At 55.9% G+C, this 21,291-nt stretch overlaps 3 protein-coding genes across 4 annotated transcripts in view; all 3 read left to right on the top strand.

Moving 5' to 3' along the window:
- Positions 1–3,561, top strand: part of EXOC6 (exocyst complex component 6) — a 158,056-nt gene extending 154,495 nt beyond the window's left edge. For both annotated transcript variants that reach the window (XM_056130400.1, XM_056130399.1), the window contains 2 exons: positions 1,032–1,144; positions 2,269–3,561. In XM_056130400.1, coding sequence (XP_055986375.1) covers positions 1,032–1,144; positions 2,269–2,401 — 246 coding nt within the window. In that variant the 3' untranslated portion in view covers positions 2,402–3,561. The remainder of the gene's footprint in view (positions 1–1,031; positions 1,145–2,268) is intronic.
- Positions 3,562–5,112: 1,551 nt separating this feature from the next.
- On the top strand, positions 5,113–12,995 carry LOC130038570 (cytochrome P450 26C1). The gene is made up of 6 exons (XM_056130401.1): positions 5,113–5,316; positions 5,794–6,018; positions 6,492–6,767; positions 8,076–8,231; positions 10,249–10,578; positions 12,618–12,995. Exons 1-6 carry the CDS (start codon positions 5,113–5,115, stop codon positions 12,993–12,995), a joined length of 1,569 nt encoding a protein of 522 aa, XP_055986376.1.
- A 4,073-nt stretch (positions 12,996–17,068) lies between these two features.
- Positions 17,069–20,839, top strand: LOC130038572 (cytochrome P450 26A1). Its single transcript, XM_056130402.1, has 7 exons — positions 17,069–17,546; positions 17,720–17,944; positions 18,205–18,495; positions 18,586–18,744; positions 19,187–19,321; positions 19,906–20,058; positions 20,318–20,839. Exons 1-7 carry the CDS (start codon positions 17,358–17,360, stop codon positions 20,657–20,659), a joined length of 1,494 nt encoding a protein of 497 aa, XP_055986377.1. The 5' UTR covers positions 17,069–17,357; the 3' UTR covers positions 20,660–20,839.
- The last annotated feature ends 452 nt before the right edge of the window (positions 20,840–21,291 follow it).

Below are 21,291 nucleotides of genomic sequence, written 5' to 3' on the forward strand. Positions count from 1 at the left end.
TTCTTAAATTTGAATCAACCTAGAAGTTTTATTCTCAGAGTCAATGGGTTGGCTCTATCCTATGGATGAATGTAAATACTCCCTAAGAAAGCAAACCAATGTACTCCTTATGTACAGAGTGAGTTAAGACAAAAAAGTAAGAATATACTAAAAAACGAAGGAAGGTAGTCAGAAAGCATTTAGCTTTTCTGAAACCATTCAAATGGGGATAGGAAGTTGGTTTTAAATGGCTTAAAGGGGATTAGGGTTTTAAAGTTGGATAAAGAGTTTGGTGCTTTGGTTTAGGCATGGCATTGCTTTTAAAAGATTACTTCTATATTTGACAACAATTCTAACTGAAGATTATAAAGCAAATAGACAATTTTAAAACACTACGGAAAACAAGAGGGTTTCTTTTTTGTTGTTGTTTGTTTATACAAAATACTTGCCTGGAGTTAGCAGGCAGAGTTCTGAAGCCCTCGTTTCATAATACTCCCAAGGATCTCTCACCAGGCAGAATCCAGCAGAGGTTGTTTCATGCACTTAATTGAGATTATCTGAGCTTTTGGTTTAAATTACTTTGGGAAAAGTCTAGGTGCAAACAGCTTCTTTGAAAGGTAAACATACTTAACCTCTAAGGAAAAAGGCTCGATTTGAGTTCTTTAAACTTCTTTCATTAGTAGTATCAGCCCTTATTCATTAAATTCATTAAGAGGACAAACTGCATAATGTATTAAGGTTAAATCTCAAGCATTGCAACTGTTACTGTGTTAATATTAGTGGCTTCTTTATTTTACAATATTTTGAAAGTGCAAATGTTCTATCAGAAAAGCAATTTCTCAAAATTTTAGTAACTTCAAAAGTAAAAAGATAGTGTATACTGTTTTCATCACTGTTCTTTATTAAAGTTTTTAAAATACCTTGCTCTGCTCCATCAAAGAAACAGAGCATATTAAAGTGGATCAAGGATCAAGAATGGCATATGCTTTATACGTGTATTAGCTGTCGGTAAATAATGAAAAGTTGTCTGACCCTTTCCTCATCTTCCTCAGCTTCTTGACCTGTTCATGGTTTGGGATTGGTCGACTTACCTAGCTGACTATGGACAGCCAGCCTCCAAGTACCTTCGGGTGAATCCAAACACAGCCCTTACTCTTTTGGAGAAGTACGTATATTCTGAAAATGTTTATCTCTAACATTTTAGCATTTTGTTATCCTCTGATACTTGAAAACCCAGGGATTTTCATCAAAAGAGAAAGATCTAGATGGAGCTTAGAAGCTCAGTACAAATTAATGACCAAAATCTAAGCGTCTTCCTTGCCCTTCATGTCATTGTAGTTTTGTATGAGATACCCATTAATGTAATGGGAACAAAAACATTTTCTTTGTTGTAGCCTCTTACAACAGGCTTAGTTGCCCTTAGAAAAAAGGGCAAACTTTTTTACCCAAAAAAGACAAAAATTAATTAAGAAAAAACGATAGGGAAAAAAACCACAAATGTTAAGAAATACGTTTATTGGAGATATAAGTAAGTCATAGTAACTGAGAATAGACTTCAAAAAATACTATAATGTGGGAACAGAAAGTACCTTGTAAAAAGTGACTAGGGAATTGGATGTTTGTCACCAGAGCTATCTAAATCCTACCATTATAGATTTAGATTCTACCAAGTAGAGAAGTTATGTAATCTGAAACAGTAATATAAAAGAAAATAAAATAGCAAGAAATTAATTGCTTAGTTAATAGCAAAAGTTTAGATGTTACTTTTTCCTCTTTTTATGTGATAGATTTTTGTTTCACTCAGTCATTTCAAGTACCATTACTCAAATTTTCCATTTTTGAATTAAAAGTATGTTATTTTCCCACATTTCAATGAACTATGGTATACGTTGTTTAAGAAGACAAAAGGAAGCTGAAGTGAATGGAAGTTTATTTTACAGGGCATAAAATAGTAGAGGCCAAAAAAGGGATGCTGCTTCATATTTTCTAATGCTGTTTTCCCTATGAATATGATTCCCAGTCTATGAAGCATGTATTTTAGCATGCATTATGGATTAGAAAATAGTACAATATTAGAGAACCTAACATACTTTCAAATCACATAGTAATGCAAAGACACTACTTCAGAGAAGCTGTAATATTTTTGTAAAGCTGCTAAGTTTTTATGTAATTTTGTCAGTATCTATTTTCTTTGAAGTGCATTTCTTAAGCGGAGGATTGATTCGGAGCACACCAAGACATCTGAGTTGTGACGTACAACTTTTAATTTTCTTTCACCTCTGTTCCTAGGATGAAGGATACTAGCAAAAAGAACAATATATTTGCTCAGTTCAGGAAGAACGATCGAGACAAACAGAAGTTGATAGAGACAGTGGTGAAGCAGCTGCGAAGTCTGGTCAATGGTATGTCCCAGCACATGTAGGCTTCACATGGCTTTGCACTCAGCGACACCAAATCCCTGACTCCACACTGGTCTCTCACTGGGACTGGTTGTGATTTCTTCACTTGTTTGTAGAATTCAGATATACAATAGAAGAAAGGCAAAAGACACTGGTGAGAGCTCAAGTAAACAATAATAAATACTATTTGTATGGATTTTTTAAAAGGTGAATACTATTTTATATATGGAAAACACAACATTAATTTTTGACTTTTAGGGAACAAAAGACAAAACTGTAATATATAAATCACAGCAAAAATTGCATATGAAACTGATTGTAAATAATTAGAAAAACACACCCCTGCATATAAAGTGGGTTTTTCTTTTCTATTTAGAATTGAATGATTTTTCTGTTTTCATCAGCATCTGGTTTTGAATGCAGTCATATCTGATTCGTGAATATTTCACTATTGTGTTCTCTTAACTTTTTTCATTGCAGTCTGATTTAAGTAGACTTAAATTTCTGATTCTGCTGATTCTGAGAGGTACATAGACAAATCTGTAAAGCTTCCTGGACTCAAACTTGGTTCGGCCCAGTAAGAATGTAAATAACTTGTTTTTCTTGGCTGGTTTGATTTCATGGTGCTGCATCTGAAGAAAAGGTGTGTAGCTTTCCTGAAGACACACGGCTGTTTCTGTTCATCAGAGGCAATATTTCTAAGTATATTGTTTGTGGTTGACCCCATTCTAGCATTTGTTTGGCTTGGTTTGATTCCAGCTTAAAAAGAGAGAGAAAGAGAGGCCAGGGCCCAAGTGAGGCTTACCACTTCAGGTGCAGCTCGGAGGGTAGAATGTTCCAGCACACAGAAGTTACCAGCAGGGTCAGATTACTCTCTTCAAATAGCAGGTCTCACCACCTATCCTCTCTGGAAACAAGCCAAACCAAATGAACTCCGCGAAGCCTAAAGCGAATGTACATTTTCCTTTGTGTAAATTACCACCATCCACAAGGTGGCTTCAGCCTGATCCTCACTCCTCTTCCTTGTATTCATGCAGAAAACTCCTGTTGTTGCATTTTCAGGATTTCTGCGTTTAAGACCCATAGAGCTGACTCTGTAAAAGAACTGTAAAGAATGACATGTACATTTCTTGATTTTTTTTGTGATGAAAAATTAAAAAGATTAAGCAAGCTGTTGAAAATACTTTGCAATTCCATTCAGAGCTTCCTGATTTGAAACATCCGCTTCCTTCAGAAAGGCCATTCTTCCCTACTTAATGGAATGAGAATGTCACCAAAACAAAGAAGCAGTTATTTTCTTGACCATCTCTTTATCCTAAACTATTTCACATTTCTAAAAAACAGTTCTACTTAGAAGAACATAGGCATTCTACAGGCGCACGGAACACACACACAAATGGAGAAGTGAACAGTTTGCTTGTGGCTGTGACTGGCCCAAGCCCTTGGAGATTCCCGAGATCCCCGAGATCCCCGGACTTTGGCCGTGGCGCCCCCAATTCGGAGAGCACCGCTTTGGCACTGGCTGCTTGCGGCCGCTGCGCTGGTCCTGTTAGCTTTACTCTTCTCCGTGTGTGTACCCCTCACCCCCTCCCGCCACCCGTCGGATGGGGCCGTCGGACTAGAGGGACATAGAGGGACGCGCGAGTGCCGGGTATTAGGAGCCTTAGACGGACACTCCCAGCCCGAGAGGGAACCGCGCACCCCAGCGGGGCAGTGGGTGGAGCTCCGGAGCGAATCCGGCCCCGCACCCCCGCCCGACACCCGAAAGATGCCAAGCGCGCTCTGCGCCCCGTGGGCTCCGGGTGCCTCGTGGAACTCTGTGCAGTAATGACACTGACGCCCTTGGACGGATTTCCCCTCCCCAAGGGGGTCGTCCAGGGAGCCCGGAGATGGGGCCAGATCTGAGAATCTCCACGAGGGGTATCGGGTGTTGGCGCTGGCGATGCCAAAACTGGCGCAGAAGACGGCAAACTCCCAGCCAGAGAAAGGGAGCAAAGGGGAAGGCGCACCCCCTGGAAGCAAGCACGAGGGTGGGATCCGAGGGGGCGCCCGGGGCAGCTCTCCGCTCTCGGTTCGCCCACCCGCGACGCTCCAGTGCGAGGCCGTGGAGCTCGCCCCGCCCGGCGCTGGGCGCGGGCCGCGGCTGGGCCGCCACTCCCGAGCCCCTCGGTGAGCCGCCGCTGCCCATTCGCCTCCAATCGTTACTCTGCGTGGCGCGTTTTAAATATGCATGGGCGCGTCCTGTGTGAATCCGGCTCAGTCCCTAGGGAGGGAGCCTATAGCTATAAATGTGCTGTGGGTGGGCCGAGAAGGGTTAAAGGACTGGCGGGGAGCGAGGGGTGGGGCGGGGGGTCTGCAGCCCAGGTTGGCAGCGCCGGTGAGTTGCTCCTTTCTTCGCCCTCCCTCGCCGCTTCTATCAGAGGAGTTCTGGCCAGGGAGGAGGTGGGAGGGCCGCGGATGCCCGGAGCTGGGCTCTCTGGAGGCAGCCGACGGCCCCGCGGAAAACTGGCATTTGGCCCAGGAGCCGTCGGACTCCGGGCAGAGTCCCGAGCGCGCCGCCCTCGAGCAAGGCACGTTCCCTGCAGGCGCGTGGTCGCCGCCTCCTCCCACGGTCACTCTGCTTCGAGGTTATAAATACCGGCGTGGGTCCCCAAACCCCAGGCCCTTCACGGACCGAGCAGGTGAGCACTGCTTAGCGCCGGAGCCCGGAGCGACCTGGCCGGACAGCCTCGCCATGCTCCCCTGGGGGCTGAGCTGTCTGTCGGTGCTGGGGGCGGCGGGCACCGCTCTCCTGTGCGCCTGCCTGCTGCTCAGCCTGGCCCAACACCTCTGGACCCTTCGCTGGACGCTGAGCCGGGACCGGGCCTCAGCCCTGCCCCTGCCCAAGGGCTCCATGGGCTGGCCCTTCTTCGGGGAAACGCTGCACTGGTTAGTTCAGGTGAGCGTCCAGCGTCCCCCACACCCCCTGCCCTCGGGTCCCAGGAGGGTCCCACTGGCCCTCCTCTCTGCTCCCAGGGTTCGTAGCCAGACCCTGGCCTCTGCCGAGCCGGCCCCTCGCGGGGAGCCGGGCGTTTGTGACCGTGGTTCTCCCATCGAGCCTTTTAAACGCGGCTGAGAACGATGCGGAAGGGGTGGAGGGATGCAAAGGGATCTGGGGAAGGAGCATGCCACCCTGTCTCCCGCAAGCACAGAATCTGGAGTGCGCGCGCGCTCCGCGTCTCACCAACGGGGACGGGTATGTGCGTCCCTACGTGCTCTCCTCCGTGGCCAGTCGCGAGGCCCATTTGGAATTGCCGGCTACAGAGGAGGGTGCCATCCTGGAGGACGGACTTGCCATCCAGGGCAGTGCGGGGGGAGGGGGCAGGGCCAGACCCGGCCACCCCAACCCTCCCTCTTCGCTCCGCCTCGCGCTCAGGGTTCGCGCTTCCACAGCTCCCGCCGGGAGCGCTACGGGACGGTCTTCAAGACGCACCTGCTGGGCCGGCCCGTGATCCGCGTGAGCGGCGCCGAGAACGTGCGCACCATCCTGCTGGGCGAGCACCGCCTGGTGCGCAGCCAGTGGCCGCAGAGCGCGCACATCCTGCTGGGCTCGCACACGCTCCTCGGCGCCGTGGGTGAGCCGCACCGGCAGCGGCGCAAGGTGAGCCAACAGAGGGGCGGTCGGGGACAGTGGCCCCGGGGCTCCCGGGCCCCTGAGGTGAGCCAGGTTGCCGCTGGGAATTAGGGGCGCACCGTGCGCTGGCGGGACCTCAGGCTCACCAGCGGGTGGGTGACCACGGATCGGGTCCTTGGCGTCTCCTAGTACGGCTTCCACTGGAACCTGGATTTCGGCCCTTTCGTTTCCGATCTTCTGTGCCTATGATTCCGAAAGCGCCGGAGACTGAGGTCTGGAAAGGGGTCAGGGAAGACCTCCTGCCGGACGTCCACTCTGAGCCTGGATGGGTGGGTGGGAGGGTCTGTGTCCATCAGAGAGAGAACTAAAGGGAACGGCCAGCGCACAAGATATCACGGCTAGGGGCAGGTCGATGGGACCGAAATTGGCCTTCTGGCCCCTCTGGACTCGCGGACAGAGGAAACCGGGCCTGAGCCAGGGCTGGTGGCCCGTTCCCGCAGGTCCTGGCGCGAGTGTTCAGCCGCGCGGCGCTGGAGCGCTACGTGCCGCGCCTGCAGGGGGCGCTGCGCCGCGAGGTGCGCTCTTGGTGCGCGGCCGGCGGGCCCGTGGCGGTTTACGAGGCCGCCAAGGCGCTCACCTTCCGCATGGCCGCGCGCATCGTCCTCGGGCTGCGGCTGGACGAGGCGCAGTGCGCGGAACTGACCCGCATCTTCGAACGGCTCGTGGAGAACCTCTTCTCGCTGCCCCTGGACGTGCCCTTTAGCGGCCTGCGCAAGGTAATGCCCACCTGGCCCCACATTGGGGAAGAGGGGGACCCCCTTTGGCGCGCCCCACTTGGCACCCCTGCGCGGGGAGAGGAGAGGGAGGCCTGACCTAGGGTGGGGAGAAGCACAGGAGCCGTGGCACTGGGGATGGCCGCCGTTCTGATTATTCGCTGTGTGGCTCGGGGCGGGCCACACACCCTCTCTGGGCCTCACCTGGTGGAACTTGTTTCAACCCGATCAGCCGCGCGGCTTTGGGTCTCCAGGGCGGGCACATTGCCGGTCTGTCCCAACTCCTCCCCCAAAAAAGGCGCCTTTGGTCCAGCCTGCAGTGCCTTTTTGGAAGCTTGGAAAGCTGGGGAATGAACGAATGAGGGCACCGAGGCTGCAGACACGCCCCCGGCCCAGCCCAGCGCCAGCACGGGTTGAAGGGGGCTGGGTGCAGGCTGGCCGGTCCTCGGTCCTCGCTCTGAGAAGGCCCGCTAGTAGAAACACCAGGGAGTAGCCGCCTCCTCAACTGCAGAGCAACCGGCTGGCCCTAGGAGCAGCCGGAGACTCCATGCCGCCTTCCCTCACCCTGGGAGCTGGGGCTTCTCCTGGTGCACGTGGCCTGGTTTTCAGATTTCTAGACGAAAATAAGGTCAGGTGTCCATGATACAAGCTGGTTGACTTGCATGCATTTTTCCAATTAAACCTTGCAGCCTGCAAAGTAAATATTCTCCTTTTATTGGTGAAGAAACTGAAGCTCAAGAGGTCAAACGATTCACCCAAGACCACATAACCATTATAAAAGCTTTTTTTTTTTTGCCGTGCTGCATCCCTGAATACTGTAGGGGGACCCTCCTTTTACCATATTATAGAAACTAAGTGCTTAGAACATCTGTTAGAACCTCCCTGGTTGTATCAGGTGATCCTTGCTCTCTGCCCCGTTGTCCCCTCCTAAGCCTACTGAGGAAAAGGGCACAGACCTCCACCGCTATGGGCACTGACTGCTCTGTGTGACTTGGGGTAATCTCTTGACCTCTCTGAGACTCATCCTCCTCCCCGCAGGATACTGTAATCCAGCCTTGTCTCAAAGGGACTTATGATAATCAGGAGAAAATAATGTGGGGGTTCAGGAACAAATTCTTGGGCATGTGTGGATCCCCTGCTATGAGCCAGGACAGGGAGCTAAGATGCTGGAGACTGACACTAGAATTTCAGTGACCCAGAGCAGTATTCCCAGGAGGATGGCGGGGGTGCATGGGGAGGGGTGGAGATCCTAAGCCCTGGGGCCCCTCAGCCTTCTCACCCCACTTCTCTCCCTCCACATCCCCCTATTAGGGCATCCGGGCACGGGACCAGCTTTATCAACACCTGGAGGTGGCCATTGCAGAGAAGCTTCTGGAAGACCAAGCAACAGAGCCAGGCGACGCCCTGGCCATGATCATCCACAGCACCAGGGAGCTGGGTCACGAGCTCTCCATGCAGGAGCTGAAGGTGGGTGGGGATTCCACACCGCTCGTTCACGGTCATTCCTGTCCTGTCCCTGGGCCGCAGCTCCCAAGCCCCTCCCGTGTGGCCCCCTTGTAAGCCACAGGCCTGCCTTGGGGTGAGAGGGAAAAACAGACCCGAGTTCTCGTCATGGCTGAGCCACCGACTCGCTCTGTGGCCTGGCCACGGCTACTGCTCTCAGGGGCACGGTGGAGGTGAGAGTCCTCGGCCTCTCCTTACAGATTCCAGCCACAACAGCCTCCCCCAGCCCGCACTGAACCCACCCCAGCCATTGCTGCTGCTGTCCCCCTGCCTGCAAAGCCTTTTCACTTCTGTCTTTTAGAAACCCTAAAGGCTTGGAGTCCACATCCACCTCTTTGGGGGGGCTCCTCTTCTCACATCAACACTCCCCCCATGAGCCATCTTGTCACTGTGTACCGCAGGCTGGCTCTTTGGCCACAGTGGGGTCTCCTGGGGAACCGGACCTCTCCTTCCCCGCATGCTCGGTGGAAACCATGCTTGCCACAGCAAAAGAAGGTTTAGAATAGTCCTGGCTGTGCCGGAGCAGTAGCACAGTGGGTACAGTCTTGTGTGGCACGTGCCTCACCCGGGATCCATCTCAGGCACCCCATATGGTTCCCTGGGGACCTCCAGAAGTGATCGCTAAGTGCAGAGTAAGTGGTAAGCCCTGAGCTTGGTCAGGTGTCCCCCCCCCCCAAAAAAAAACACCAAACATTGGGATCTGCTTGAGAACCCAAAATCAAGAATGGGGGTGAAGGGAGGTAGCAAGGAGAACACCTCCATCCTTCTGTAAGAAACCCCCACGTTTTCCCCAGGCCTAGTTTCCCCTCCTGCCACCAGCCAGCCACGGAAAGATGGTATGGGGACCCGTCTTCTTTCCTTCTCTGGAAATGGGGACTTGTGTCCTAGTGTGAGAAGTCGAGGTGAGGGGGGGCTGGCAGCGGGCTGGTATATCCAGGGAAGCGCACGGAGCAGAACGCGCTCTGCCAGGGAGGAGCATGGGAAGGGATGGGCACTCTCTGGGCCTCGGGAGGTCGTGGGAAGGTGGCAGCACCCCACAGGTGCCCAGGAAGAGACCCCAACTGTCTAGGAGCCCTCCGTTCTGCTCAGGCAGTAGGTGTTCGCCAGGAGCTCACGCTTTCCAAGGGAGATCTTGGAGTTTCTCCCCAGCATGTCCCTGGCACAGTCAGGCAGGTCTCTCTGGAGCAGGACTTTCATTCCTCAACTGTTAGGAGCCTCTTCAGTGTCAGCAGCCTCCATGCAAGGGCCGGAGGCTGGAAGTGAACAAAATGCACAGGAGAGGGGACCCAGCCCTGCGTCACTTCTCAACAACAGGGTTGGGGTAAGCATGGAATGGGTTCACACCCGCAAAGCATTCGGAGCTAAGAATTCCTAAGAAATGCAGCAAAGGGCAGGTGTGGCCTAAAGGACACCCGCACCCCCTCACCCAGGGGTTGGAGGGCCGAGGGCCTGGGCAGGGCTGGGGCCCAGACAGGAAAGCCCCGGCTCCCCTGTCCTTCCTGGCAGAGCACACTCGAGGGTTAGTTCAGCAGGCAGAGGAGGACACCGGCTGCTTCCTGGTCATGACCCCGTTGGTGACAGTCAGGAACCAGGCTGGAGGCACAGAGAGTGCCACGTTGCAGGGATCTCAGCGCCTCTCTGAGCCTGGGTTGGCAGCCCCACAAGATGAAGGCAGTAATCGTCCCCTCAGGGTTGGGGTAGATGCCCCAAGGCACGAAGACGGGCACACTGAATAACTCTCTAGCGTTCTCTCTGGAGCCCCTCACACACACTCAAACAGATCCTGGGTTAGTGCACGGACTTCTGTCGGGGCCTTTTCCACCTGTGGGCTAGAGAGCCAGTCAACTCCAGGACGCTCACAGCCACCGCCCAAGAACACCTGTGTTCCCATCTTTCACTCGTCAGGGAACGGGGTCCTCAGGGCACTCGCCACGGGGCACTGAGGTTCAGCATGAATCCGCCGGAACTGTCTTTCTTGCAGGAGTCTGCTGTCGAGCTCCTCTTCGCTGCCTTCTTCACCACGGCCAGTGCCAGCACGTCCCTTGTCCTGTTGCTCCTGCAGCACCCGGCAGCTGTCACCAAGATCCGGCAGGAGCTGGCAGCGCAGGGGCTGGGGCCTGCGTGCAGCTGTGAGCCAGGGGTAACCAGGGGCAGCGGGGGGCCCCGGCCGGATTGCAGCTGTGAGCCGGACCTCAGTCTCGCGGTGCTGGGTCGCCTGCACTATGTGGACTGCGTGGTCAAGGAGGTGCTGCGCCTCCTGCCCCCTGTGTCTGGGGGCTACCGCACAGCGCTGCGCACCTTTGAGCTGGATGTAAGTGGTCGGGCCACCCGGCCCTGGGCCTCCTGAGCCTGCCTTGTGCAGGGTCAGAGGGCGCCAGGGGGTCCATGTCTTTTCATTCTATTTCCAAGCTGCAAAATGGGCTGAAGCTTGTTCCATTGGCCCGGATCCATGGTTGGGGCCTCTCGGCCAGCCCATAAGGTCAGGGAACCCCTATACTTCAGCACTTGGCTGAGTTATGGGTGGGTCAAGTCAGAGCGGACTTGTAGAATACACATACACTTTTCTCTGTCAAGTTACCCGCAACCCCGTTAGCCCGTGGGTCTTGGAGAGAAACAGCATCTGATGAGATGAAGGAAGAATTTGGTGATGACTCCATGATCGCTTACCCAACCCAGCTGAGCCAGAGGCCAGGGATGGAGGCGAATGAAATAAGGGGAACAGGGTCTGGGCAGCCTAGCGTGGGCAGGGCAGGAAAGTCATGGTCTGGCTCCATCTCTTAAGAGTTGGGCAAATCCCTCCTCAGTGTGGATGTCTGCTCACTGTGTTAGTGGGGGGGTGGGGGGGGAGCGTCTCAGTCCTTCCTAACCCTAATGTGCTGGGACATTGCCTGAAGTGTGCTCACTGCCTTTCCCTTCATCCCCAAAGTGGCCACCTCCTTTACTCAAGGTTGTGTTGTTGTTTGGGAGCCAAACCCAGTAGTGTTCAGGGATTAGGCCTAGTTCTGTGCTCAGGGATTAGACCTGGTGGTGCTCAAGGGACCATATGCAGTGCTGGGAATCGAACTTGGTCAGCTATATGCAAGGCTAGCACCTTGAGAAGTCCTTGTACTGTCTCTCCAGACCAGTTTCCGGAAGATTATTTTAATCTCCAAACGAAGGAGGTACATTTGCAAAGAGACAGTGGGGGGAAGGGGTTTAGGACTAACTTCTTCATCCCAAGCAGCATGCATAAACAAACTGGTGATCTCAAGCTGGAAGAGCCCAAACCTTTGGGGAACTGGTGTCTGAACAGGAGGTGTGAAGGACTAGGGTGTCCCCATCGTGAAGGGGAGGCACATCAGAAGAGAGGAGACAGCTCCGAACAAGGAGGTGGATCTACTGATGCTTCCGAGAGTGCCCTACTGAATGGCAGAGCTCAGACTTCATCTGTGGGCACTGCAGAGCCGCTGGGTGGGCAGGGGGATGCTAAGCGAGGAACCCACGGATCTAAGCCAGCTGGCAGCAGCCTCAAGGGGGGTGGGGTTGGGGTCCAGGGAAACCCACCCCGAGACAGCAGCCACCAGGTGGAAGTGGGAAGAGGTGTCCTAAACTGGAATTGTCGGGGCAGGGGGGTGCGCAGCAAAGGGAGCAGGAAAGCTGTTTCCCAACATTTGGAGGACTCCCCACTTTCTCCATGCGCCTTAAAAGATGGCTGAATATTCTGGAGTCGGTAGGCAGGACGGAGAGAGGATTTCGTGTAGGACAAGAAAGAGCTTTATGACAGCTGACCACTGTGGAAAGGGGTGGGGCTGGGGCTCTTGTTAGGGCCCCCCTCCCCTTTCCAAGGGCACAGGCAACTGGTAGGTGCGAGACTGGAATTTAGGCCTCCTGATAGAAGGAAAAAAAGGAAGTTGAACCTTAAAACCAAATAGTACGTCACATTTACTGAGCACGGAAACACATGCCAAATCTATTACTCAGATCTTCACAACAAAATGAGCATCTGGGCTCACATGAGATGCGCTAAGAAACGGAATTTCTGGGCCGGGGCCATAGTACAATGGAGATCGATCTGCGGCAACCCTCTGGGTCCCCTGAACCCCACCAGGAGTGATCCCTAAGCACAGGGCCAGGAATAAGTCTTGAGTACCGCCGGGTGTGGTCCAGAAACCAAAATGAGTTTTGGAGAGCTGAGTGTCTGGCCTCGGGTCAAGGCTCACGGACGGGCGGCGGCTGGAACGAGGGGGGGGCGGGCGCTGCCCGTGTCCAAAGCCCGGGGTTGGGGGAGGGGCGGGAAGGGGGAGAGGGTTTAAGAGGACCGGTCCTGGCCAGGTGCCTCGTGCTCAGGCGCTCTTCGGCTCCCCCCCGCAGGGCTACCAGATCCCCAAGGGCTGGAGCGTGATGTACAGCATCCGGGACACGCACGAGACGGCCGCGGTGTACCGCAGCCCGCCCGAGGGCTTTGACCCCGAGCGCTTCGGCGCGGCGGGAGAGGACGCGCCGGGCGCCGCCGGCCGCTTCCACTACATCCCGTTCGGCGGCGGCGCGCGCAGCTGTCTGGGCCAGGAGCTCGCCCAAGCCGTGCTCCAGCTGCTGGCGGTGGAGCTGGTGCGCACGGCGCGCTGGGAGCTGGCCACGCCGGCCTTCCCCGCCATGCAGACGGTGCCCATCGTGCACCCGGTGGACGGGCTGAGGCTCCACTTCCACCCGCTGGCTCCCGGCGCGGCGCGGGACGGACCACGCCTCTGACCCGCGGCTCCGCGGGATGGACGGACGTGGCCCGCGGCTACCCCGCGCGGCAACACTGCCCCTCTGCGGCTCCCTCGGGCCGCGCGCGGCTCTCGCTCCCTCCTCGCACGGTCGGTCCCCCGAAAGCTGCTCGCGGTCGCGTTCCGTGGGGAGGCGCGCGAGCCGACGCCCCCCGCGCCCCGGTTCCCGTGCCCTGCGCCCGGAGGCAAGAGAAGTCGTGGGGCAAACACTGAAGCAGAAACCAGGGAACTGATTTCCAGTAGAAGCGACGCAGCTCCGCCGGCTTTCCCGTGCCAAGACCTAGATGTGGGGCCGCGGGGAGTCTTGAGTCCTGCCGACGTGCTGCGCTCCGGCGAGTGTCGGGCACTTTCAAGAACGCATTGCCCTAAGAAGACACGAACGGAAAGGTCCCCCCGACCCCCACGCGGGCCGCGGCCCTGGGCTTGATGTGTCGTGGCCACTCCACCGGTCTCGTCGCAAAACTGAGCTGTGGACGCGGCCAGTTCTCCAGACAGTCCCACAGCGTCAGCATCTGCAGGCCGCTTCTTGGGGGAAAAAAATCGACTCTGAGAAAGTTTTGGGGAAGAATAGATGGCACGAGATTGATACGGCTGGATTACTGGGGGGTGCGGGCTGGATTACCGGGATGCAGAGAGTATTTGTGTCCCAAAACAGAGCGGCCAGAAATAGTTTGCCCGCAGTGGGTGAGGGAGAACACTAAGGTTTGGCTGGACAGCTTATGGGGGAATAGGGCTTGGCAGGTGGGGGGCGGGGGCGGTTGCTGTCCGGCTGGCCCACCCCAGCCGGAGCTATACACCCAGAGCAGAATCTAGGATTCTTTACTTTCGGCGGTGGTGGTGGTGGTGGTGGGCGGGGCGGTTGCTGTCCATCCGTCTGTCCTGTGCATTACAGCTGACCATAGGGAGACCCGCATCTCTGAATAGAATCTGTCCAACAGGGGCCCCACTGTGGGGCTATGTGGCCAAGGCTCTGCTCCCCTTCACCTCCATCCCCATCTATCCTGACTTCAGCCTCTGGGTGTGTGGCCACATCAGACTCTGCCTTTTTGTCCTTCTGACAGGTCCTCCCTTCCTGGACCTTCCCAACACGAAGTTCCCAGCAGTGCTTTAGTCTCCAAGAGTCCCCAACACCATCATCCCCAGGGCCCCGCTTCCATCTCTGACCCACCTGCAGACAGGCCAGGGGCAGCTTGCATGCTTGAGCTGACCCTCTAGTGAACCGAAGGGGCAAGCGCCCTCCTGACCTTATGCTTAAGGTGGTTCCTGGGGCCAGCAGGAAAGGGGGAGTAGCAGGCTTGGGCACGGCGGGCCCTTCCAAGCTATGCTGACACCACCATAACCCCCATACGCGTGACAATTCATCACCCACTGCAGGCCTGGCGCCAGTCTTTGGGCTTTGCAGGCGCCAGGGCCTGCCCTAGGGGTTCTCTTGAGGCTGCCGAGGTGACAGTCCCTGCCAGAGAATCTTCAATTTGGCTGAGGTGGGGGAAGGATGCGTTCTTGGGATGATTACACTGTGGCAAGAGAAGAGAAAGATGTGGGAAGTCTGGATGGTGTCAGGGGTTGCAAGAGATGAGGTTGCCCTGGCTTATACACACAGGGTCTGTACTAATGTAAGGTCCTCTAGGGGCAGCTCCAACCTGAGTCCACCCTCCCACAGAGCCCATCCACAACCTTCTTCCCCCTTCTCGCCTCTCCCTTCCCCCCCCCACCATAGCAGCTCTCCTGGTTTCCAGAATCGCTGTTTCTGGCTTCCGGAAATGGATTTGCTAACTGCCGAGATGCACAAGAAATACGTAGCAAACAAAAGAGCAAGAATGTGTCCCTGGGGCTTCCGGGCTGGGATTTGGGGGGTGGGGAGGGGGGGATGGGGAAGAAAGCAGTCCTGAAAGACGAGCACAGCAGGGTGGATGGGGGAAGATTTCTCTAAGGAGCATCCAGTTTGGGAAGGAAACCAGCCAGGAGTGATGGGGGTGGGGGCGCCCCACACGGAGGCCGCAGCAAGTCTAGAACCCTGGGCAGACCCTCGCGCTCCTGGTGGGGAGAGGTTGGAAGGGAGAGGCGGGCTTCTGTCTCCCCGTGCTCATTCTCCTCTCCCAGCGAAAAACAAACAAAAACAAGCACAACCACCACCAAAACACCCACTACGGTGTCCCCCCCCACCCCACCCCCCCGCCCTGTGGAGGCTGTTTTGTAAACATCTTGGAAACATTTTGTTTTCCAGCGAACCAACAAGCCTCCTCCCCCGCCCACCACCATGCAGAAAAGCGGGGCAAAGTTTCTAGATCAAAGTTCCTTGGGAGGCTGGTGATTTGGTGACCCCCTCCCCCCACCGTAGATGTGTCCTTGCATGATCGTCCCGCTCCCGCTCCATCCTCTCCTACCCCACGCCCCCGCGGGGCTCAGTGAGAACACCGCGGCGCCCCCTCCCCCCCGCCCCCGGCAATTTCCAGTTCGCAGGCCCCGCTCCGCTGGTGACCCGGCGGCCGCTGAACTTGGCGAGGTGGCCCTACAGAGTTCACCGGGATGTCATGGTCCGGCCTGCAGGGGTCACAGGCGGGTCAGGCCCCGGGATTGGGACTGGGCCCCAGGTCACGCCCCCGATCGCCTGTGCGGTTCATGGGCTGTCGGGCGCAGTCCAGCAAAGGGGGGCGGGCGGGAGGCGGGGGGTGGGGGGGACTTCTGAGAATTACCTCCAGCGCGTCTGGCCCTGATTCCTGCCGGTGCCCAGGTTGGCTCGCGCCGCTTCCGACAGGCGCCAGGTCCTTGGAAGAAAGCGCCGAGCGGGGAGACGCTTCCCCGGCGCCCGTGAGCCGCGGGGCGCGGGGCCGATCTGTGGCCGGGATCTGCCGGCTCCCCCCAACACCCTCTGTGGTCAGGGGAGCCCGCCCCGAGCGCTTCGGGGATCGCGCTTTTTCTAGACTCCGGGAACAGTCCTCCATCTCGCCTGGCTTTGTAACCGCTGAGGGTCAGGTATTGAACCAGCTCCCGGGATCAAAGCGGGTTTTCCCTCTCCAAGGGACGCTTTCCCAGGCTTGCGGCGTCGCCCGCGGAGAGCTGGCACTGCGAATTAAACGAACGCACCCCCCAGTCCGTTTTGCCTCCAGCCACGCGGGCGCATTCAGCTCACAAACCGAGCACAGAGCGTGTAGCCCCGGCCGTTGGGAAGCGGCGGCGACCTCCAGGTGGGTATCCCGAGCACACCTGCGCCCCCTCAGTTCCCGAGCCGCCGCCGCTTCCCTGCCAAAGTCTTAAATACTCCCATCAAGAGTCCTCGGTGGCCCGGGTTTGGAGTGAGGACTCCTTCCTCTGGTGTTTTCAAGCTGCCAGAGAACCTCGGAGAGCGCAGGTCCTCTCCAATGCGGAGGGGGAGGTCACCCTGGTAATGCAGCGATGGCGAGGAGGGGTGGGGGACATTTGCCGCCAGAGGCCGCATTTGGGAACTTAAGACTACCCTGTTTGCACAAACGGGGAGTGAAATGCCATACTCCAAGGTCAGGCCACTGGCGCCCAGTGACCCAGGCTACCCATCCCTCCAAAGCTGATCCGCAGCGCTAGGAGTCCTGGCCACCAGGGCTGCACCTCAAAATGCTGCAGCCCTTAAGGCGCCGGGACTTGTGACCCTCTCACGCCCCCAAGTATGATCAGGCAGGCTACATGAGTGCTGGAAAAGGCATACACGAGTACGCCGTGGTTCTACAAGGCTCCTGCTGGGGTGCCAACCCCAGGCGCGTCTGCACGACCTTCGGAGGAGTAGGAAAGAGGTCGAGTTTTTCTTTACGCATGAACCGCAGTTTCCCCGCACTCGTGGAGACGAGGGACGGCACCATTTCAGGACCCGCTTCTCTCTGCTGCCCCGGCAGGTGGAAGGGAGCCCACGCGGGCCTCTAAGTGGAAATCCAGTCTAGGCGGCTCTGGGCTGGGACCGCCCGTCCGAGTCTCTGGGAGGGTTTCCAAAGAGACCGCCAAGAAGCCCAGGGCTCGGGAGTTCCCGCTTCTTGGAGCCCGGCTGGGCGCCGACAACGGTCTGGGAGCCCAGCACACCTAGGTTGGGGGGAAGCGGGCAGCTCCCAGCCCCGCACCCCAGGAGGCGCGCTCCAAGGGAAGAGGCGCGACCGCCACCTCTGCCTCGGCGTGGAACAAACGGTTAAAGATTTTGGGCAGTGCCTCGCGGGGGGAGGAGCCAGGGGCCCAACCCGCAATTAAAGATGAACTTTGGGTGAACTAATTTGTCTGACCAAGGTAACGTGGGCAGCAACCTGGGCCGTCTATAAAGCGGGCGCGCGGCGGGGTTCGCAGCGCTGGCGACAGCGGCAGGTGGCGCGGGAGGCCGCAGCGCACCATGGGGCTCCCCGCACTGCTGGCCAGTGCGCTCTGCACCTTCGTGCTCCCGCTGCTGCTCTTCGTGGCCACCATCAAGCTCTGGGACCTGTACTGCGTGAGCAGCCGCGATCGCAGCTGCGCCCTCCCTCTGCCCCCCGGGACGATGGGCTTCCCCTTTTTTGGAGAAACCCTGCAGATGGTGCTGCAGGTAAGGGAGCTGGGCGCGCGCGACGACGGACTCGGTTCCCGGCTTCCACTGAAACCCGGGTAGGCGCCCCCGGGAGGGAGGTGACGACGGCGAGGACCGGGGCTGAGACGGAGGCGCGCTGCTCCCCGGCGCCCCCTCACGCCCGCCTCTCCCTTCCCGCTTTCCTCTCCCAGCGAAGGAAGTTCCTGCAGATGAAGCGTAAGAAATACGGGTTCATCTACAAGACGCATCTGTTCGGGCGGCCCACGGTGCGGGTGATGGGCGCGGACAACGTGCGGCGCATCTTGCTCGGGGAGCACCGGCTGGTGTCGGTGCACTGGCCCGCATCCGTGCGCACCATCCTGGGCTCGGGCTGCCTTTCCAGCCTGCACGACTCCTCGCACAAGCAGCGCAAAAAGGTGAGGGCGCGGCTGGCGGCAGGAAGGAAGGGGGAACTGTTTGTCGGGGGGACTTCGGGACGATCGAGGATGGACGAACGCGGGTTGCAGAAGGCGTCGGGTAGGCTCCTCTCCAAGCCTAGTAGTCCGGTTTTCTCTTTCTCTCCCCCCAGCTGAGAGGTAAGCGCGTTGGGGCGTTGGGTCCGGTGGGACTGCGGGGTCTGGAGGGTGAGAGCCGCGGTGCGGTCCGGCTCTTAACACTCTCGCTCCTGGGAACTCAGGTGATTATGCGGGCCTTCAGCCGCGAGGCGCTCGAGTGCTACGTGCCTGTGATCGCGGAGGAAGTGGGCAACTGCTTGGAGCAGTGGCTGAGCTGCGGCGAGCGCGGCCTCCTGGTGTACCCCCAGGTGAAGCGCCTGATGTTCCGCATCGCCATGCGCATCTTGCTGGGCTGCGAGCCCGGCTTGGCGAGCGACGGGGATGCCGAGCAGCAGCTGGTGGAGGCCTTCGAGGAAATGATCCGCAATCTCTTCTCGTTGCCCATCGACGTGCCGTTCAGCGGGCTGTACCGGGTAAGGGCGGCCGGCCGGGTGCGGAGCTGGGGGCCCCCGGGGAGGCGGCGACCGAGCGCCTGCTCACTGCTGTGCGCTCTCCGCGCTCAGGGCGTAAAGGCGCGGAACCTCATCCACGCGCGCATCGAGGAGAACATTCGCGCCAAGATCTGCGGGCTCCGGGCGGCGGAGGCGGGCGGGGCCCGCAAAGACGTGCTGCAGCTGTTGATCGAGCACTCGTGGGAGAGGGGCGAGAGGCTGGACATGCAGGTGAGCGCAGCTTCCGGCAGCGGCGCGGCGCCCCTTGGTCCCCGGGGTTTTGGAGTCCGGCGTCCAGACTCCGAAGAGGGGACCCGGCGGAGGACCGAGCGATGTGGAAGGGGCGGCAGCCGACTAGGGCGCTTCCCCCAGCCCTTCAGGGTTTTCAGCGAAAGTTGGAATTTGCAAAATGCTAATCATGCCTGGCAATTGACCCTGACGAAGTCCAATTCTGGAGTTCCCCGCAGAGAAGAAGGCTTACTAGCCTCGCGCTCTCATTGAGTTACAGGGCCGTGGCATTTTTTTTTTAAAACGTTGCTCTTTGTAACGTTTTCCAACAAACGTTTAGCCCTTTCCCATCTTGCTTCCAGAACCCTCTGCGGGGTCTGAGGGATGGTTATTTAAATCGCATGCAGGACTTGTCAAATGCCGACTCCTCTCCTTTCATTCCTAGGCACTAAAGCAAACTTCCACGGAACTTCTCTTTGGAGGACATGACACTACAGCCAGCGCAGCGACCTCTCTGATCACTTACCTGGGACTCTACCCCGAGGTCCTCCAGAAAGTTCGCGAAGAGCTCAAGAGTAAGGTATGCGGAATCTGGGAACTCCTTTAGCTAAATAAATGAATTGCTCAGCACACCAGCACCCATGAAGTAAGCGTGCTGGGATGCCTTGTCAAGTATTCCTAAAGGGCAGGACCCAGGGTGGGTGGGCCAGTGTAAAAAGAATTCACTTTGTGAACGGAATGGAGGGAAAAGCAGTGCTTCTCCTGAGACAGGGTCTGAGTTCTTATTCTTACCCATTCTCCAGCTTTTGCAGAATCTTGGAGATTTCCTGATATACTTCTTCTGACCTGGGTGTTCAAGGATGAGAATAGAGGACTTCTAGGCAGTGAGGGTGGAGGCCCGCGGTGGCCGTGGTGATTAGGGCCATGGTGGAGAGAGAGGAGCGCTGCTTCTCAGCAGAGAGACGCATCCTCCTGGAGCTGTAAATAGTGGATTTGGGCCCTGGAATGAGGCAAATGGTCACTAGCAGCTCTTTCCCCCCTTCACACTCTCCCATCATGGGGCCTTTTGGGGTTAGCTGCCACTTAAGACCTGTTTATGTTCTGGGTGACTGATTTTATTGGAGTACAGAATAACCGTTCACCTCTCGATGACTGTTTTGATAGGGTTTACTTTGTAAGAGCAATCAAGGCAACAAGTTGGATATGGAAATCTTGGAACAACTTAAATACGTCGGGTGTGTTATTAAAGAGACCCTCCGGCTGAACCCCCCTGTTCCAGGAGGGTTTCGGGTTGCTCTTAAGACGTTTGAATTAAATGTAAGTTCTCTGCTGCCTTCCCCCCTCTTTTGTTGTGGTTTCACCTCTCCCCTGGCTTCCCTGTGCATTGGCTTAAAGTCCGCCAGCTTTTGCCGAGACGGCCGTGCCCCCTGCGGATACACCATTCAGCTACCTGAATGTCTGTTCCCTTCCACCTTTTTAACTCCCAACGCCTCCCAGGGCATCCGGACCTGGCTTTTTTGTTGTGGAAAGTTCATTTCTAGTTTGTCAACCCCTGGGCCTTTATAATCTTCGGCAGGGATACCAGATCCCCAAGGGCTGGAATGTTATCTACAGCATCTGTGATACGCATGAGGTGGCAGAGATCTTCACCAACAAGGAGGACTTTAACCCCGACCGATTCCTGCGGCCCCACCCCGAGGCTGCCTCCAGGTTCAGCTTTATCCCGTTTGGAGGAGGCCTGAGGAGCTGTGTAGGGAAAGAGTTCGCAAAAATTCTTCTCAAAATATTTACTGTGGAGCTGGCGAGGCATTGCGACTGGCAGCTCCTGAACGGCCCCCCCACCATGAAGACCAGCCCCACCATGTGCCCCGTGGACGATCTTCCCGCCAGCTTCACCCCTTTCCTGGGGGAAATCTGAGGGTGAGAAGGATTCACCCACCTCGGACTCATTTGAAATGTTTCTGGAGTTTCTACATAATGCCACATTTGATTTTATTATATTTAATTTCTAAATGTATATGATAATATTTATGTGACTCTAGTAAGTCCCACAGTCTTTAAATATAATAATAATAAAAATAAATTTGTATTGTTTCCAAATAAAAAACAATCTGAATGTGCTTATCTTGTATCTTAGATTCCTGTTGGGAGGACAACTTATCAGTTAGTTTGTTTTTGTTTATTTTGGCCATGCCCATCTGTGGTCAGGGCTTACTCCTGGCTCTTTGCTCAGGGATCACTCCTGGTGGGCTTGGGGGGCTGTATGGGATGTCGGAGATCAAACCTGGGTTGGACAGATGCAAGGCAAGCACTTTAGCTGCTGGTTATACTGTCTATCTGACTCCATCCAGTTCTGATATTACTAATTAATGTATTTAAACCAGATTTCTGCATGCGTGATTAGGGCTAATATATATAAGATTATATATAATGTAATATATATGTTATATATATACCTGTTTTCTGCTAGGAAGAAGCTTTAGTTGTTTATTTTTTTAACAGTTATTAGGAAATACACACACACACACACATATATATATACACACACAT

The sequence above is a fragment of the Sorex fumeus genome, unplaced genomic scaffold (genome assembly GCF_029834395.1).
Source record: "Sorex fumeus unplaced genomic scaffold, SorFum_2.1 ptg000078l, whole genome shotgun sequence".
Classification (NCBI taxonomy): Eukaryota; Metazoa; Chordata; class Mammalia; order Eulipotyphla; family Soricidae; genus Sorex; species Sorex fumeus.

Excerpts from the sequence above, each read along its gene's own strand:
- LOC130038570 (XM_056130401.1), top strand. The coding sequence starts at position 5,113 with ATGCTCCCCTGGGGGCTGAGCTGTCTGTCGGTGCTGGGGGCGGCGGGC. Across the intron at positions 6,019-6,491 it reads CGCACCGGCAGCGGCGCAAG|GTCCTGGCGCGAGTGTTCAG; the intron begins GTGAGCCAACAG and ends CCGTTCCCGCAG. Across the intron at positions 6,768-8,075 it reads CCTTTAGCGGCCTGCGCAAG|GGCATCCGGGCACGGGACCA; the intron begins GTAATGCCCACC and ends TCCCCCTATTAG.
- LOC130038572 (XM_056130402.1), top strand. The coding sequence starts at position 17,358 with ATGGGGCTCCCCGCACTGCTGGCCAGTGCGCTCTGCACCTTCGTGCTC. Across the intron at positions 17,547-17,719 it reads CCCTGCAGATGGTGCTGCAG|CGAAGGAAGTTCCTGCAGAT; the intron begins GTAAGGGAGCTG and ends TTCCTCTCCCAG. Across the intron at positions 18,745-19,186 it reads GCGAGAGGCTGGACATGCAG|GCACTAAAGCAAACTTCCAC; the intron begins GTGAGCGCAGCT and ends TTTCATTCCTAG.